General features: G+C 39.5%; 1 protein-coding gene across 1 annotated transcript in view; it reads right to left on the bottom strand.

Moving 5' to 3' along the window:
* Window positions 1-19,316, bottom strand: part of DNAH8 (dynein axonemal heavy chain 8) — a 251,864-nt gene that overhangs the window by 134,768 nt on the left and 97,780 nt on the right. The window contains exons 25-33 of the mRNA XM_081827548.1: window positions 18,718-18,822; window positions 18,173-18,334; window positions 15,083-15,307; window positions 11,568-11,740; window positions 9,828-10,006; window positions 5,474-5,661; window positions 3,684-3,770; window positions 3,481-3,588; window positions 1,902-2,131 (exon numbers count right to left, since the gene is read on the bottom strand). Coding sequence (XP_081683674.1) covers window positions 1,902-2,131; window positions 3,481-3,588; window positions 3,684-3,770; window positions 5,474-5,661; window positions 9,828-10,006; window positions 11,568-11,740; window positions 15,083-15,307; window positions 18,173-18,334; window positions 18,718-18,822 — 1,457 coding nt within the window. The remainder of the gene's footprint in view (window positions 1-1,901; window positions 2,132-3,480; window positions 3,589-3,683; window positions 3,771-5,473; window positions 5,662-9,827; window positions 10,007-11,567; window positions 11,741-15,082; window positions 15,308-18,172; window positions 18,335-18,717; window positions 18,823-19,316) is intronic.

The following is a 19,316-nucleotide window of genomic DNA, read 5'->3' as shown; positions in this document are numbered from 1 at the left end:
GAGGGTATGTGCTCTGGTAAGCGCTGTGAATTGTGCAAGACTGTTGAATCTCAGATCTGTACCTCTGAAACAAATAATGCAATATATGTTAAGAAAAAAAAAATGAAGAAGAAGAAGGTAGCGGGAGGGGAAGAATGAAGCAGGGGAAATCGGAGGGGTAGACGAACCATGAGAGACGATGGACTCTGAAAAACAAACAGGGTTCTAGAGGGGAGGGGGGTGGGGGGGATGGGTTAGCCTGGTGGTGGGTATTGAGGAGGGCACGTTCTGCATGGAGCACTGGGTGTTATGCACAAACAATGAATCATGGAACACTTCATCTAAAACTAATGATGTAATGTATGGGGATTAACATAAGAATAAAAAAAAATAGAAGAAGGTAGCAGGAGGGAAGAATGAAGCGGGGTAAATCGGAGGGGTAGACGAATCATGAGAGACGATGGACTCTGAAAAACAAACTGAGTGTTCTAGAGGGGAGGGAGGTGGGAGGATGGGTTAGCCTGGTGGTGGGTATTGAGGAGGGCACATTCTGCACGGAGCACTGGGTGTTATGCACAAACAATGAATCATGGAACACTACATCTAAAACTAATGATGTAATGTATGGGGATTAACATAAGAATAAAAAAAAAAAAAAACACCATCCCTGAATCCACATTACCTAGAGCATTGTAGCCAGAGCCCTTTGGCATTCAACGTTTTCTACAATCTACTGCTTCAAGGTTTGATCTCATTACTTTATCATATGAATGCTGTGCTTCTCACAAACAGGTGTATGCATTAACCTTAAAAACATGCGATTAATAGTCCCAACCCCATGAAAATAGAATATTAATATTTCATTTAAATTAGGAAAATATCCATAACCCTACCTGCCTGGCTCATCCAACATTGAATGGAAAACTCCATCAGAGCAGTGTCCTCCCTTCCTTATAAGCCGTAGGTTTGAGTAAACTGACCCTAATCCTCATTTTCTCCGTCTTTAATATCTACATCACCCCCTTCCCAACTGCTGACCCCTTTTGATTTCTCCTTGTTCTCTGGGACTCCTTTGATGCCTTCTGGAATTCTTGTCTAGCAGTTTCAAGAGTACATTACGGAGGGAGGCAGTGAGGTGTACTGGAAGGGGCAGAGGACTTGGCATCAGAAGGTCTTGTGGATTTTTGTTCCAGCTTCTCAACTGACCGTGACTGTGGGTGAGTCTTCCGACTTGGTTGCCTCATAAGTAAAAGGGCAATAAACACACTAGCCATTCGTATCTCACCGAGTTGCTGAGAGGCGCAAACAAGACAAAACCCCTGAAAAAGCTTTGTAATAGGAAGGAACTACATGCATGTCAGCTGTTAGCTTCTGTAACTAGAACGGGAGCTTCCTGAGAACCATTTCTTCCTCAACCTTGCGCTCCCAGGGCACAGACACAATACATAACACATAGAAGCCCTTGAATAAATACCACGCAAACCTGTCCATCAGCTCGTTCAAGGAAGCTGGCTATAATCGTGACAAGCATGAAAGCAGTGAGATAACTATGATCATCTTCCCAGCAAACTTTCAATGCGCTTTTGGACAATAGAAATGGTGTTGATGTTTTGGGAGAGACACAGATAGCTAAAATAGGCTTAGACATATTCTGAGAAAACAAAAGTTCCCGTGGTTCTCTGTGAATCCAGGACACTGGGATTTTCATGTTTAGAGTTCATGTTACATTATGAGTAATGGTGGAAGGCTGGACTGAAATTTGGGGGCCAGAGCCCACTGATAAAGCCTGTTTTATGGTTCACTGCTGATAAGAGGATGCATTTCCAGCCCATGTTGGGCATACAAGGCCATGGGCTTTTTGCCTTCTGGAAGCATGGGGGTAGCTTCACATACCCATTGTCCCTGTAATCATTAATGCTCACAGCTCAACCTGAGCCAACCCCCATGTATCAGCTAATGAGGGAAAAAGCCAGGTTAGAATCTGGAAGGAGAAGGGAATTCGGAGAAGGGGAGATACCAGCTTGGAAAGGTTCATGTCTCTCAGTCCTCTCATGACAGTGCTTAGCTCACTGTCTTCTGGTCTGGCTCTTTTTTGAGCTCCAAGTGTCCTCAAAACAGATAGAATATTTCTCAACCCAAAGTCATAATGAACCTAAAATTGGGAAAGAAAAAAAAAAAAAGGTTGTTTCATTGAACAATCCTAAATGTAGACTCACACCGTATACACACAGGTAGATATTCTGATATGTACACAGTGCTGTTCCGAGGGGCTGAGCTGCAAAGTTCTATTAGCTCCAGTCTCTCACCTTTCCTTTGATTGCAAAATGACCATTCCATTGGGAAGTTCACACTTTATTTTTTTTAAGATTTTATTTATTTATTTGAGAGAGAGAGAGAGTGGGCAAGCACGAGCAGGGGGAAGAGCAGAGGGAGTGGGAGAGGGAGAAGCAGACTCCCTGCTGAGTAGGAAACCCGACAAGGGGCTCTATCCCAGGATCCCTGGATCATGACCTGAGCTGAAGGCAGATGCTTAACCATCTGAGCCACCCAGGTGCCCCGTGGGAAGTTCACACTTTAAATATACTTTGAGAATAATACAGTGTGATACCGCCCATACAGCAGATTTAAATGAGTAACCAACAGGTTACACACTCTGTGATTCCATTTCCGTAACATTCTTGGAATAACAGAATTATAGAGAAGGAGGAAAGATAGGGGTTGCAAGGGGTTAGGGATTTGGAAGAGAGGTGGGTGTGACTATGTAGGGGTAGCATGAGGAAACCCTGCAGTGATAGAAGTCCTGTATGTTGATTGTGGTGGAGGTTACATGAATCTGCATATGTGACATAACTACATAGTACTACACACACACAAACACACACACAAAGTGCGTGTATAGCTGACAAGCTCTTAATAAACTCTGTGAATTGTACTGATGTGGGTTTTCTGGTCTGTTATTTGTTATTGTACTATAGTTACAAAATGTCAACATTGGGACGCCCGGGTGGCTAAGTTGGTTAAGCGTCTGCCTTCGGCTCAGGTCATGATCTCAGGGTCCTGGGATCGAGTCCCACATCGGGCTCCTTGCTCAGCAGGGGAGTCTGCTTCTCTCTCTCCCTCTGCCACTCCCACTTGTTTTCTCTCTCTCTCTCTCTCTCTCTCTCTCATTCAAATAAATAAATAAAATCTTTAAAAGAAAAAAAGTCAACATTGCAGGAAACATGGTATACAGGACCTCCTGTACATTTCTTTGCAACCTCATTGAGACTCCATAATAATTTCAAACTTAAAAAAGGTTTTAAAAATACATTATATTTATTATAAATATATCTTACAATTATAAATATATTTTTATTTAAAATTATATATTTAGAATTATAAATATCTTTTAGAAAAGAGTTGAGACTTTTTTAAAACTCACTGATTAACATTTATCAAAGTAAAATTGCCAAGTAAAAAATCAAGTTCTACAGCTGGGGGAAAAATAAGATTTACAGTTACCTGTTTGGTAAGTTGCTCTTCACAGAGTTTGTAAAGAACATAAAACTTCTGAGCCAAGATAACATTTTCAAGAAAACCACAGCTTGCAAGTTTAACTCGCATAATGATCTGAAAATTAAGATTGTGAGATTTTTTTCAATAACGTTAGTGAAAAACAGGTAAGGAACATAAATTATATTATGTTTTTAAATCCTGGTGCCTACCTGTCTATCAGGAACCATCATAGCAACAGTTCTAAACTGAATTTTTAAGTTTTCTGGTAGTTCCTGGCGCCCAGCATATCCAGGGTTCTAAAAATTAAAATTGTTTTAAATTATTGATATAATTTTCATTTCATGAATACAAATACATTCAAATTCCCAGTTCATATTCTAAGGTGGTACTGAAAAACATTAAATTCGTAAAACATCCCTCCTTTCTCAAAAATATGTATTGGACCATCCATATTTTTTAAGGTCATATCACTCCCTCCTACATATTTCCATTTTCATTATACTAACAAAGTGACACACACACACACACACACACACACACAGCACTTTTTGTAGCAAAAATTAAGCATCCATGTATCTGTTGGTTAAGGTAATAGAAAAGAAAGATGCATAAATACCAGGATCATTATGGTCTAAAATAGGTTATTGAAAGAGGAAGAAAATTCAGGATTTTATACTGATCGTTACTTGGGTAATTCTTTGTTTTATCTCTTCCATTATTCTCTGCAGTCAGAATGATAGACTTCTGTGGCTGACCATTAAAAAAGAACCCACAGGGGTGAGGGGAAATAAAGATGGGAATGATGAGAAAAATAGTAAAAAGGACAAAAGTAGAAGTGGAAAGGAAGCTAAGGACTCACAAGTAGCAATAGGTTGAGGTTAGGCAAGACCCAAAAGCTCCAAGGGAGAGGTGAGGGGTTCAAAGACTAGTAAGGCAAAGAGGGGTCAGTTATTTTTGGAAACTTTCAGTCCCTGAGCATTTCTTGGGCACTGTCCACAGGCCAGATACCTTGCTCAGTGCTGGGAATACAGAGGTGGCTGGTTGCCCTTCATTGCTCCTTCTTTTCTCTTTTCTCAGTCACAGGACCCCAGTTGCAAACTGGGTGTATCACCACCCAGATTAAAAACCACATTTCCCAGCCTGCCTTGCAGCTGGTATGATTAAATTTGACACCATGAGATGCAAAGGGGCACACAGTGTCTTTGATGCACTTTGGCTGCAGCAAAACAGATGCTTCTATAGCATGTTGGGTCATAAGGTAAATTGAAGATGGAAACCATGATGGTGTAGAAACACAGGAGGATCGTAAGAGAAGAAATCTGTATGTGTTAAGACACTATTTTTCATGTCTCAGTTATTTACAGCCTAATGCAATATCTAATTGATATTTCCAAAATTATTCTTAATCCAAGGAGACTGTTACTCTTCTTTTAAGTTGTTCTACACCACAGTATCACACAATAAATTCATGATCACTTCTGGATTATTATTATTTACCCCCAACTGTTTTGCTTAGGTTTGTTTACAAAAAAAAGCTTGTCAGAAAACTTCCTGATTTTGCTTTCTATAATTTATCTTTGTCCACTGAGACACATAAAATTCAGATTACGTTGTGTTATCTTGCATCATAGAGATTTAACTATATAGAGAATATATAAAAACATGTGACATGAGAGAGAGATAAATCTTTGAGGTTTTAAGTCATTGAGATTTGGGGATTGTTACTGTAGCTAGCCTATTGGATACAATATGGAAAACATTTAGCCCCCCACCTTACACATAACAAGTGCTCACTAAACAGTCCCTAGTATTATCATTAACCTATTACTATTTTATCTTCTCTCTAGGCTATTTTTACTACTCAAAAAAATCATATGATGAGAGAGAATCACTCATGACCTCTGAATAGTCTGTCTTTTACTGACTAATATATGCTTTGTTTTATTTAAGTCTATAGCAATTAAACCAATCACATTGCATTTAAAGACCAAGTTCTCACCATTGTTAGGAAGATCCCAAATTCTGGATTCAAATCAACACAATCACCATCAGAAAAAATGAACTGTTTTTTTCTCTCTTTTCTCGCTGTCAAAACAATATAAATCTGTTGGGCTGCCACTGATAATACAGGCAATTCAATTCTGTTAAACTCATCAAAACAGCCCCAAGAACCCGACTGTGCAAGACCTGGCAGGAAAAACAGTTAATTTGAAAAGTTTTACTTTGTAATATACCTGCTACCAAGAAGAAGAATCATTTCTCTAAAGTGCTCTCAAACAATTATATATTGAAATACAGCTTATATAAAGTGTCAAATCTGGCTGTTTGTAAAGACGTATCTAATTCCAGTGACATCGAGAGGTTTAAGTATTTGTACATCATCCTGGAAATAATGAAAATAGTGCACTGCCAAAATCAAAGTATAGACACGTCATTACACCCAGTGATGCCAGACGATGATAAATTTTGATTCAGTTTGGAAGCACTGCTTCCAGTGGGAATGGGGGCTGAAAGAGCCATAATGGTTGGGGAAACTGACATAATGAAACTGACAAAAATACGTGGGTCAGATCACCCTGTTTCTTTCCTGTTGCAATGAAAGACATGTGGGGATGCTAGGTGAGACAGAAAATGGTCAAAGGCATTTTTATTCCTTACAAACTTGATACGAAGAGAAACTCCAGTAATTATGAAGAACATTGCTACTGTCTTATTTCTAAGTATGAAAACCTTCATTATCTTCAGCTACATGAAATGTTCTTCTTCCTTTTATGATTGCTGCCCCCCCCCTCCCCGCCCCCCGTTTTTCTTTCCTTTCCTTTGGGAATTTCCATTATACAGATTTTGGAACTTTTGTATCTATCCCTGTGACCCTCAGGCTTTTCTGTCAAACTTCCCATTTCTCTCGACAATGTATTTAGTCTCTTGGCTCGATCATTTAACTCAAAAGAGGTTTTTAATCCAGTATTTATTTATTATTCCAATTGTTATTTCTTTCATGGCAGCCAGTTTTTTTTCGATCGGTTGTATGTTATGAATTCTTGAATCCCCGTGAAGCTACTGATTTTATTTACTCTTTTCTCCTGTTTCCTCTATGAATCCGTTTAGTGATCAGTAGGTCTCTTAGCTGTTTGGGGTGCCTTCTGAATTTCTTCAAATATTTTTTTGAGACTTTGTTATCTCTGTATATGTGCATATTGCCTCATCCCATTTACCAATTCCTGTTTGCAGGATGCATGCCTGCCCCTGGCGATTTGGGGGAAGGAACGGGAGACGCAGGAGAGCTTCCCCTCGGGGTCTGGAGCTTTACCTTCTGACCTGGTGCACTGCTTGCCTCCAGGCACAAGCCTCTACCAGAGGTTTATCTTTGACAGGACTTCCACTTCTGAAAGCTGAGTTACAACTTTTGTACAGAGGAAAAATACTGGACACAGCCACTTCCTTTTCTTTTTCTCTGCCATCTGTAATCATTTTGTCAGTCTGGGATTTACCTTGTGCCCTAGTCTGCTGCTCTCACCCATCCCCAACCTTCAGGCTAGGAGTCATCTACAGAAGAATCCTTCTCTCTGATTAAGGAAGTGATTTTCAGGGTTCAAAAATGGTTTAAGAGGCGATTATAAAGAATAATTTAATGAATACCCATGCACCTACCTATCAAACCTTAACAATTTGCTTCAGATTTCATTCTAAAGAATAAAATATTAGAACTGCAGTTCAAATCCGCCTATGTTCTCTGGGATCCACACTCCCTCCTTCTCCAGAGGTAACCTGTATCCTGAATTCGATGCCAGGGGTTCTAGGCATGCTTTAAACATGTATTCATGAACACTGTATATTGCATGTATTCATGAACACTGTATATTTTGCTTATTCAAGATTTGCATGTGTGTATCTATCTATAAAACACTGTATATATACTCCTGAAATTTGATTTATTTGCTCAACATTCTTTTTCTGAGATTTATCTAAGCTGATACACATAGATCTAATTCACTATCTTAAAAGACTATACTGTACAGTATTCCATTGCCTAAATATACCAGTTTAAAAAATCATTCTACTTTCAATGGATATTTGGGTTGCTCCTAATAATTTGCTATAACAATGTATTGGCTCATGTCTTCTTAAAACTTGTGTGAGGAGTGGAAATGTTGGGTCAAAAGAGAGTATCTTCAGAACATTGACCACCTGTTGCCAGGCTGTTCTCAGAAGCAGCTCCACCAATTTACACACAGGTAAGAAGTATTAACAGTTGTAATTTCTACACGTCCTTACCAACAGTGGTTTTGCCAGACTTTTCCATTTTTGCCAATCTGGCGGGAGTGAGACTTGTATCTCACTATTGTTTTATTTTGGGTTTCTTAATGATTGGAAGAAAATCTTTTTTAATGCTGGATATTAATCTTTTGTCAGCTATACATGTTAAAATATCTTCTCCCAGTCTATAGCTTATATTTTGTTCTCTTTCTTAAATGGAGAAATATCACACAAGGACTGTGTGTTCATATATATATATAAATGTAGATATAATATATATGTATGACTGTGTATTCATATGTATGTATTTCAGATATTATGTACATATATTAAAGGTGAGAGCTGGATGTGAATTCTCACGATATCTATTACAGGGATATTCTCATATCGTATTTAAAGGAAGGGCTGCACTCATGATTTTAATACAAGGAAGCTCCAATGAACTTCTCCCCTACCATACCCCCTTTCTTCCCTCCCAGAGGGAGGGACTGCTAGTCTGAACTTTGTGACAATCATCCTCTTGCTTTGCTTTGCTTTCTTACTATTTCTGTATACATATCTAAATGATACATATTTTTAGTTTTACCTATTTTTTAATTTAAATAAATTTAATCATACTACATGTATTTTTGTGAGACTAGTTTCCTTCACTCTATATCTGTGAGGCTGCTCTATGTCAATGCATCGTCTTGTAGTTACTCATTTTTATTGCTCCATAGCGCTGTTATACACAATTTCATATATATATATATATATATATATATATATGTTATATTTTTCCTTCCTATATGTATAATATATAAATTATATTTTCCCAATTGATGTATTTAGGCAACCAGTCCACTGTAGAGGACACTAGAGTTGTTTCCAGATGTTTGTTGTTTTAAGCAATGCTGCAGTGAACATCTACACACAGACCCCAGTGCATGAGCGTCATTTCTCTGACTATAGACCAGGAGGTGGGATAGATGAGAATACACATGGTGCGGTTTTTTCCAAGCAACTTTTTTACTCCTACCAGTAGCTGATGATTGTTTCTGTTACGCTATACCTTGCCAATGGTCAAAAATGTCACACTTAAATTTTTTCAATGTGGTGTGTACAAGATGGAATCTCTTTATAATATATAATTCTTCAATTGCTGGTGACTTGGTTTTCTTCATTCGTGAAATGCCTATTCAAGACTTTTTCTCTGTTTTCTATTGGGTTATCTTTCTCTCATTCATTCGTGGGCATTACTCATGTATTTGTGATCCTAATCCTTTGTAGGTAACATAGGTTGCTAATGCCTTTCCAAATTTCTGGCATGGCTTTTCTCTCTTTGGTATCCACCCGATGAACAGAAGTTTTTAATGGAAGGTAAGCCACGTAACAATCTTTCCTTTATGGCTTGTGATTTTTGTATTAAAAATCCCTTTCTCTGAGAACAAAGATATTTTCATTTATTACCTTCTAAAAACTGTATGGTTTTGCCCACCACATTTAGGTGTTTAATCCCCAGAACTGATTTTTATATATGGTGTAGGCATCCAATTTTTATGTGTGTAGGGATCCGATTTCCGTTGTTAAATATTAATCATCTCTTGTCCCAGTAAGGACTATCTCTTCATCACTGATTTACAATACCATCTTTGCCATATGTCAAATGTCCTTGGCCCATTTTTGCATTCTCTATTGTATTCCACTGGTCCATTTATCAATCCCCGCACCAATACCACCATCTCTAAATTCTGTTCTAAATGGTATCTTTCATTTCAATGGGATTTAATGCAGGAAGAGAAGCCACGTGTGTCATGGGTTTGCTATCTTGATCTTATCCCCTCCACCACTGTTTCAGGCAATAATAAATTGATTTCATTTTCACAATCCAATACACATTCAACTCATGGACTAGAATGCCAGCAATATCACTGAACCATACGAAATTGATGACATCTAGCCTTTTTGACCCAGAAAAATGGCAATATCATATACACCAACCTATACACATTTTAGTGATGTGGAATAATACCCCTTTAGGTTAATATCAGAAAATAATGTTAAAGAGCAATAAAAATACATTCACCAACAACGATTTCACAGTGTTTGACACTCGCCTTTAAAAATCCGTCCTAGCCCTCGGAAATCCATTTGATCTGAGCAGTTAAACACGACCACGTATTTCCCCAAACATCTTCCCATGTCTTTCGTAGTTTCTGTTTTGCCAGTGCCCGCGGGTCCTGCTGGAGCACCTCCCATGTTCATTCCCAAAGCCTGCGCTAAAGTGATGTAGCATCTGCAAATGGGAATCAGAGAAAGCACCAGGAGTGTGGGAGAACACATTACTGCCCCAAAGCACAAGCCAGAGTCGGTTGTGACTGGAATGGGCCTGTTTGAGAATTTGAGCCGCCCATGTAAAGGAGGCTAGAGTACTTGATATTCACTAGAGGTAGTACAGTGATTGCAAACGTTTCTTGGGACAAGCTTTCTAAACTCCTCAGCCCTGACTTAAAACCTTCAGGCCTTCCTTGAGCTGTGGTCAGGATAAGTCATAAGTCAGGGAACCATATAAGCCGGGGTATACTGGCAGATGGGGAACAACTGGCCCTCCAGGAAAAATAAATAAATAAATCTGATTTTCATGTTTGCCAGTTGCAGTGGTATAAATACTTCCACTAGGGCTCATGACAAGCTACCGACGTGGTATATCACAAAACTGGGAAGAGATGCGTACAGTTGACTCTCAAAAGCTGGTATGAGGGCGCCTGGGTGGCTCAGTTAGTTAAGCATCTGCCTTCGGCTCACGTTATGATCCGAGGGTCCTGGGATCGAGTCCCATGTCAGGCTCCCTGCTCAGTGGGGAGTCTGCTTCTCCCTCTGACCCTACCCCTCTCATGCTCTCTCTCTCATTCTCTCTCTCCCAAACAAATAAAGTATTTAAAAAAAAAAAGCTGGTACGAGTCAACTCCAGGACACCATTGCAAATAAATCATTTTACTATGAAATTTTTCACTCATTGAGGTAACTATAAAGAATAATATAATGAATCTTCTTGTATCCATGATCCAGCTTAAGTTATATGTGTTTCAGATCTAAGTAAAACTTAGTGAAGCTTCCTGAGACGTGAAGCTTTATATGCAAACCTCAGTGGAAGAGGAAACTCATGGACACGTTTATGCTACAGTGCTGGGCATACAGAAGGAGGTTGGATGAATCAAGAGACTAAAGACATAATACCTGCAGGCAGCCCTATTTAAAGGAACAGCAGAATTAATCATTCTATGACCCAATTTAAGTCAAGTCTACAAATACTTATTGAGCGTCTTCTATGTACAGCATATTGAACTAGGTGTTGTGGGATATGTAGAGATGAAAAAGGCCCAGTTCTCTCTGATGTCACATACTGGAAAGAACTGTGAGGAGATTGGCCATTGCCTGTTTATTCATACTGGACCAAGAAACTTGACTTTAGGTGTCCATTTCTACATTTGGAAAACCAGGAGACTAAATTCAATCATCTCCAAGGTCCCTTCCTTCTTTGCAATTCTAACGACTTCCCTTTATGGTGCCGGAGATATTTTTCCATCTTGCAATCTAAAATTCATTACTATATTACTCACAGTCAATGTTCAAGCTTGCTTTCATTCTTTTATCTTTTTCTGCTTCACAAAAATGTAATGCACGTGTACGTTTAAGTAATAACCTTGGTTATTTCATTGTTAGACTGACTTTGATGAGCTAGCATAGACCTAACACAACAGCAATATGCTTCTGTTAATATTTCAAATGCAATTTGAAAGCAATGTTAAGCACATCGTTTAATTACAAAGTGGAATAACAAAAACTGAGTGTCCTACCTATCTGTTAATGGAGTGATGACAAGACGGTCAGTGCATCCCAGAAATTCATTCTGGTAAATAAAATCCACATCTGTAATAGACACCACAGTTTGATCCAAATCTTCCTTAAAATAAAATCTACTCTGTTTTAGCCATTCAAAGTCAGTAACTGATTTGATATGCATTTTTACCTTAAAAACATGAAATACAAAGAGATTACATACTGAATTGCAATAGCATAAAACACAAGCATATGGGCAGTTTTTATTCACTCCTTTGTGAACTGATTCTCATTTATTTAACATATATTTCTTGGGTCCCTCCTTGGGCCTGACACTGTGCTGTGTAAACACAGACAGGCATTGTTCCTGCCTTCTAGAGCCGACAAAAGAAGATAAAAGACAAACAGATAAGCAAGTAATTGCAAAAACAGTATGAAAAGAAATTCAGGGTTCATGGAAATATGTAGCAAGAGGATCCTAATGTAGTCTAGGGGGCCTGAAAGGGATACTTGGAGAAAGAAATATTCAAACTAAAACCTGAAAAAAATAGTAGGAATTACCCATGGAAACAAAACCGAAAGAAAAAAACAAGTAAGTTTTTAAAAAGGGTAAAATGTCCTAGGCAAAGATCCAGAAGATCTGGCTGCATGTTCAAGAAACTGAAAGAAGTTCAGTATAGCTAAGGCATCTGGGACTTGAGAGAAAGAGAGTTGAGGCTTCACAGGACATGGAAACAGAGTTGAGCAGTGTTCTCAGAGCAAAAAGAAGCCCCCGAAGGGATTAGCAGGGAGAGCACGGTCAGTTACGCACACGTGCCTTCCTACACCAGCACTGTGGCCAAACCCACCAACCTGCCGGGTCATCAGCGTACTCCTATGGGCAAGAGGTCCTGGGCTCCCACAGCTGTGCGTGCAAGAGAGAGAAACCAGGGAAGCACATTTAGGAACAACATCCCACCACAACCACATTCTCAGGCGCTTCATGATTCTCCATGGGCAAAGTTGGAGAAAACTCGGTCCTGCCCACTCAGGGGAATCATCACAGGAAAGTGGTAAATGACCCCTATCGCTGCTCTTAAACTCGATCCCGCTTCCAGGTCGTTCAGCTGGCCTCTGACAACCCTGCCATGTTCTGGTCTCCATCTAATCAAGTCTCCATGCTGTGTACAGTCTTGCTTTTTGTCATCATCATTTGTTTATGACCTTGTTTCCCCCTGAAGTTAGGAATTCTGGCTTCTGGGCTAAAGCACAGTTTGTATTCATCACCTTAAAGAGCAACTTTCAGGTAACATGATCCAGTGTCTCCCCCAGGGACTCTCTCTCCCACACAGGACCTGCACCATGGAAATGCTGTCAACTGACCTCTCTCAACAATCCTTTAAGATGGTGAGGAGGAGATGGAAGATGAAGAAAAAAGAATAGCTAATACTGATTGAGTTCTTACCCTGTATCAGGCTGTTCTAAGCATCATACATGGAAAAATAAAATGCAAATAAGCCAGCCGTGAGATCTCATTTTAGTTGGGATGCAGAGAGACCATGAGTTCAATAGTAATTAAGACAAAAAGAATACAGTTATGTGGTTTTAATTGTGTATCAGTTTTTCTTTTTAAAAATCCATTCTGTATATAAAGTAAAGCTTTGCTCAGCGCTTAAATCTAAAAGAAATTTCTTCCATGGGATTTCAGCTTCAAGAGCCAGCGAGAAAGGGGTGCCTGGGTGGCTCCGTTGGTTGGGCATCTGCCTTGGGCTCAGGTCATGATCCCAGAGTCCCGGGATTGAGCTCTGCTTCCAGTTCCTTGCTCAGCAGGGAGCCTGCTTCTCCCTCTGCCCACCGCTCCCCCTGCTTGTACTCTCTCTCTCTCTCTGTCAAATAAATCAATAAAATCTTTAAAAAAAAAAAGTGAGTCAGCAAGAAATGTTAGCCGCATGCTCTTCACAGATACAGTAATCGATTCCACAGGAGTTTCTTGAGGTGGACTTCAAAGAAAGCCAAAGTATGATAGTAACTGCAATTTAGTGAAAGCAACTCTGTAGATGGCTAAGGAACTATGGTCTGAGTATGCAGCTGATGACTGGCTTGATCAGAAGATCCAGAGATAAATCCTAGAGCAGTGTTTCCTCAACTTGAACATGCATATACGAATCACCTGGGAATCTTGAAATGCAGATTCTGATTCAGTGGAGGGTGGGGTGAGGGGAGGGGGCTGGAGATTCTGCTTTTCTAACCAGCTCCCAGGAGATGCTAATGCAACTGGCTGGCATATAATAATACTTTGAGAAGTGAGGGTCTAGATTCCAGGGGAATAAATGGACTGCATGTCCTTCAACCTTCCATAAATATGACTTATCTGATAGAATTCTTTTTTTTTTTTTTAAGATTTTATTTATTTATTTGAGAGAGAGAGAACAATCAGGGGGAGAGAGAGAAGCAGACTCTCTGCTGAGCAGGGAGCCCAATGTGGGGCTCGATCCTAGGATCCCAGGATCATGACCTGAGCGGAAGGCAGATGCTTAACCCACTGAGCCACCCAGGTGCCCTGATCAGAGCTTTTGATACAAGTTTGAAACCAGTAGTCTCTGATCATATTCTCTAAAAAAGAGCCCCAAGTTGTATGAATTACATGTCTCTGGTGAAGAAAAGAGATGCCTTTAAGATGAATCAAATCATATCAAATCAACTGATGGTTGTTAAAGACAAAGATAGTCAGATGGTCGAACCATGAGAGACGATGGACTTGAAAAACAAACTGAGGGTTCTAGAGGGGAGGGGAGGTGGGAGGATGGGTTAGCCTGGTGGTGGGTATTGAGGAGGGCACATTCTGCATGGAGCACTGGGTGTTATGCACAAACAATGAATCATGGAACACTACATCTAAAACTAATGATGTAATGTATGGGGATTAACATAAGAATAAAAAAATTAAAAAAAAAAAAAAGATAGTCAGATGGTGTTATATCAAAACCTCCTGGGCCCCTATCCTATAATGATAACCACTGGTTTAGGAGAACTTTGGCTTGCTCAAGACCTCTGGTTAGAGTCCTGTTCCTGAAGGGAGTTCACATACCACCCCTCCTACTCTCACCCTACAGAACCTTGTCCAGATCAAGCCCATGATGCCCTGTTGGACACAATCGATCAGACACGTTATCAGTGAGACTTCTCTGCAGCTTGATTCTATTTGATCAAGACTTCTTTCTGAATGAAGCAAATAACTCATGACCAGTCCCACTTATACTGTATCATGTCCCTGGTGGTTTGGTGTAATGGAACAAGTAGTTAGTTCACATCTCCTCCGTTGGTTCCAGACTTTCAGAATGCCATATATGAATATACACATATGGTTGTTTGAACCACCAAATAGGGTATTCGTAGCCATGGTATATATGGAGACAGGTGCAGAAAAGAACCAAGTAGATGGAAGGTTCATATACGTTAGAGAATAGATGTAATACTTAACTGTTCATTATTAGGAGCACTAAATTGTTAATTAGTACACTGAATTAGTTTAAGAAAAAAAAAGATACTTTACCAAGTCATCAAAAATATCTCTCTGATGCACATGGATGGTAATCAGAGTTTCAAACTTCACTCTATCAAACTTGCTTAGGTCATGTGTTGTCTGACTAATTAGAGTATTTAGAATATCCAAAAATTTCTGATTGGTCACATGCATGATTTTCCTGTCATCTTTTGCATTATTTAAAGCCTCTTCTGAATCATGTGTCCACAACATCTGAATTCCCAGAAGCCCCACCTATGCATCCAGAAGAAAAATAATAAGTAAATTTTCCAACTATTTAAAGCACGTCTATGATAAAATTTGGTGGTCACTCACCCAATGTGAAGGTGAACAAGGTTGACCCACTTTAAAATAAAAAGAGATATGCATTTCTCCACTCCCAAAAGGGGAAAAATAAACATTTAAAGTTCTAACTACTGATATTTAATGACTTCAGTGCAGAGAGATAAATAGTAATTTAAACGATGGCTACCATTTATGGAGTTGTATGTGTTTTATGAAGGATGCTTAGGAAATTTTTCTATAAAGGGTCTGCGACCCCCAGATAGCTCCATATGATGATTTTTCTTTGTCATGGAAAGCAAACAGAATTACTAGACTCATTGTTGTGTGTTTTTCTGTAGCAAGGTTTCCCAAACGTCTCTCTGCAACTTCTAGAAACAGTACGCTATCTCGTTTCTTGATCTCCCACTCTCTTTATCATCCGTACCTTTTCCTACATCTACTTCTCTCTCTATATATTTATCTGAAGGAGAGAGAGAGAGAGAGTGACAGAAAATGAGAGAGGGGAGAAGCTAGTCCTTTTTCTCCTGATGAGGGCATAAGGAAATTGTGACTGTCACCTTGCCTACAATTTCTACCCCGGGAGAGGAGTAAAATTGTCGGAACATGGCCCACCCTCACCTTGCTGCACCAGTCGTCCCTTTAGGAGCTTTTGTTCATCAGCAGAGTCGAGCAACAGATCCAAGATCATTTGGACCAAAGGCAACATCACATTTGGCGGAGGGCTGAGAGCAGAGTGAGTGGCATGGGGATACTGCTGGGCACAGCATTTAATGTGGCTAAGGCAGGAATATAACCCTTTCCTTATCCCTGCCTCCTCAAGACTGCAAAATGTTTTCTGCTAGAGCAGTGGCCAATCCTGCGGGTCTGCATAAATGAAGGCACCTGACTGGGGTGAGAGCAACCTGATGTGGAGGAAACCTCCCATGTCAGGAAGCTCCCAGTAGCAAGCCAATTCTGACTCTGGCAGCAGCAGCTGATGGGGCAAGAGAGGAAAAGCAAAAAACAAACAAACAAACAAACAGCCACAAAACAAAAATACCTGGCAGTGTAAGGCTATCTGATTTAGAGACACAGACCCACAATCTCTGAGAAATCACTGCTTAATGGTATATTCTAAAAACTAATCTTTAAAAGCCTGGCTGGCTTAAAGCATGCAACCCTTGATCTCAGGGTTGTGTAGTTCAAGCCCCAGGTTGGGTATAGAGATTACTCAAAAATAAAATGACTATCCTGAGTCACCAAGGAAAGTTTAAATTATGTTTTTTATTCAGTTTAAGAAGTCAGGAGACTTAATGGTGAAAACTGGAGGATGTCTCATTAAAATAAAAACAAAACAAGAATGCTCATTCTCCTCAGTGTTACTCACTGCCTGTAATAAGCATGTTAAAAATGCTAGAAGGGAACACACTAAAATATTAAATCATCATTTCCGGATGGTAGAAGTAAGTAATGTACATATTGAATAAATATGCATGTATAGAGTATATACTGGATGAATATATACCTTAATTACTCTTTAAAGCAATTTCTCCAAATAACTAAAATTTGCCCGCTAAAACTGTTTAAAATTTCATCTCCTTACTGTGTCGTATACACACTACAGAAAATCCTGATGGCTGGTCAACTTTCCTGCTATATCCTGCTCAACTTCACTCCTGCTCTGAACTTGCTTTCAGTTCTCCACGTCATGTTAACTGCTCTGTCTAACCTAGACTGATCGTCTCCTTCAGAATATACAGGCGATCAAGCTTTCCTGGGAGAGGGCAAGTGTACTGATTTGGTCTAAGGAGCTATTTTTCTCACCTTACCAAATGACGTATTTTATAAAACTTCATCACAAAGGTAATAAAGCTGATAAGGATATTAAAGTTTGCCAAGGAGATTATACAATACAACAATATTAAATACAATATCAAAATATTCTCTCCAATAAAGGTTGATTCTATGTCGCTACTTGTGTCATTTGAATAAGTAATTTCCTATCATTTCAGCTGTCTCCGCTGTGTGTGCACTAAGTTGGGATTTGGAGGCTGGGCCGGGAGGGACAGTTAGAGAAGTACAGTTTGGGTAAAAACTACCTATATTTTCCTTGGATATCTCTTGCCTTCTCTCCTACACTATCTCTGACCCAGATCACAAAGCATCATTCTTCATTTATTTTGGCTGAAATTTGAAAATTTGAATGAAGCTGTTGGCTCTTCTTTTCCTGCACCCAGTTTTAGTAATACTTGGTGCATCGTGAAGCGTTCCTGAGAGCTATTAAAGAGAACACCTGCTCCAACCCCAGGCTCTTCAAGGTCCTGTCCTGTTAGGAGGTTAGTTGCACGACAAGGTCTCCTTTAACAGATTATGCCAATTTTTAATCCCTTGAAGTGAAAATACACAAAAGGCAAGATGGATTTTGTTTCAGCAAAAGCTATGCTCATTGCTTTTATATATGTCTGTATTCCTGTCTATATCTGTATCTATATCTATCCATACATAGACATATGGAAAATATACCATCTAATCCATCCATAGATAGATGTCTTTCATACACAGATAGGTGTGTCTTCTATATAAGATGAAATTTTCCATTAGTGACCTTAGTCTTAGTATTATCCTTAATGATGGGAGAAGAGTGGCAAATCCTCTTCCGGGGAATGGGATGGGTTGGCCTAGAACAGTGTAGGTAGACATGTAGGTAGATGGCAGCTGAGGGTGGGAAGGCCTCCCCAGAGTTCAGAGCTACGACGGCTGCCACACCATCAGGCCAACTGCTTCCAAGTATCTTTCCCCCTTATTTCCACCATTTTAAACATTATATAGTCTCACCTGTGCTGGGAAGTGGTTGAGGAAAGGTAAGAGTTGAAATCCTGAATCGCTGATTTGGTAGAATGCAGATCTAATTATATTATGTAGGGACGACATCTGCATTTTTAACAAATCCATAAGCCAAATCTCCACAGGACCTTTGGCCATAACAGGACTATCCAACTAAAAAATATATTACAGATACATTACAAATTGATAATAATTTCCTATTTTTACAAATGTCACACTTCACTTGATAAATCCTAGTACCTCAGTGCAAAGCAAATAATTTTACACAGTATATTCAAAACACGAGAAAAATCAACTAATATTGTAGGTGGAAGGAACTAGAAACATCATCTGGTCTAAAATTTTCATCTTCCAGATGATAGAACAAGTCTCAGAGAAGTCAAATAAACTCATTTGTAACCAAGCCAGGGTGAAAGGACTAGACCCCAAGTCCACCCTCCTCCCCCACTCTCTGCTGTTCAAAAGAGAACTGCATTCTCCTCAACCTAAATTTTTGAAGAAATCCAAATAACAAAATTGTAACCATGTTAAATTACAATAATTTTTTCTCCTTCTCTTGATACGACGGCCAGGATACGATCGTAGTCTTTTGCATGAAATGTCACCTCATTTATGTTGTCAGATACTGCAGGGAGATGTGGCTACAGAAAGCACAAGACAGAGCAAAAACATCATACATGAGGCTAAACACAAAAGCCACTGAGGCGTATTTAAAAGCCTTAACATGTATTGACTTTGAAAGAGATTAAGAATTTACCTAATGGTGTCAACGAATAAAGACACAAACAAAGCACTGCTTTGACCCCCGATTGACTTGGAGGCCCACTTTTTTTTTTTTATTCTTATGTTAATCCCCATACATTACATTATTAGTTCTAGATGAAGTGTTCCATGATTCATTGTTCGTGCACAACACCCAGTGCTCCATGCAGAACGTGCCCTCCTCAATACCCACCACCAGGCCAACCCATCCTCCCACCCCCCTCCCCTCTAGAACCCTCAGTTTGTTTTTCAGAGTCCATCTTCCTTCATGGTTCGTCCACCCCTCCGATTTCCCCCGCTTCATTCCTCCCCTCCCGCTACCTTCTTCTTCTTCTTTTTTTATTTTTTTATTTTTTTAATTAATTTATTTTTT

Source organism: Leptonychotes weddellii, chromosome 8 (genome assembly GCF_054177405.1).
Source record: "Leptonychotes weddellii isolate Sample4059 chromosome 8, ASM5417740v2, whole genome shotgun sequence".
NCBI lineage: Eukaryota > Metazoa > Chordata > Mammalia > Carnivora > Phocidae > Leptonychotes > Leptonychotes weddellii.
This window is presented reverse-complemented; position numbering and strand designations above follow the sequence as displayed.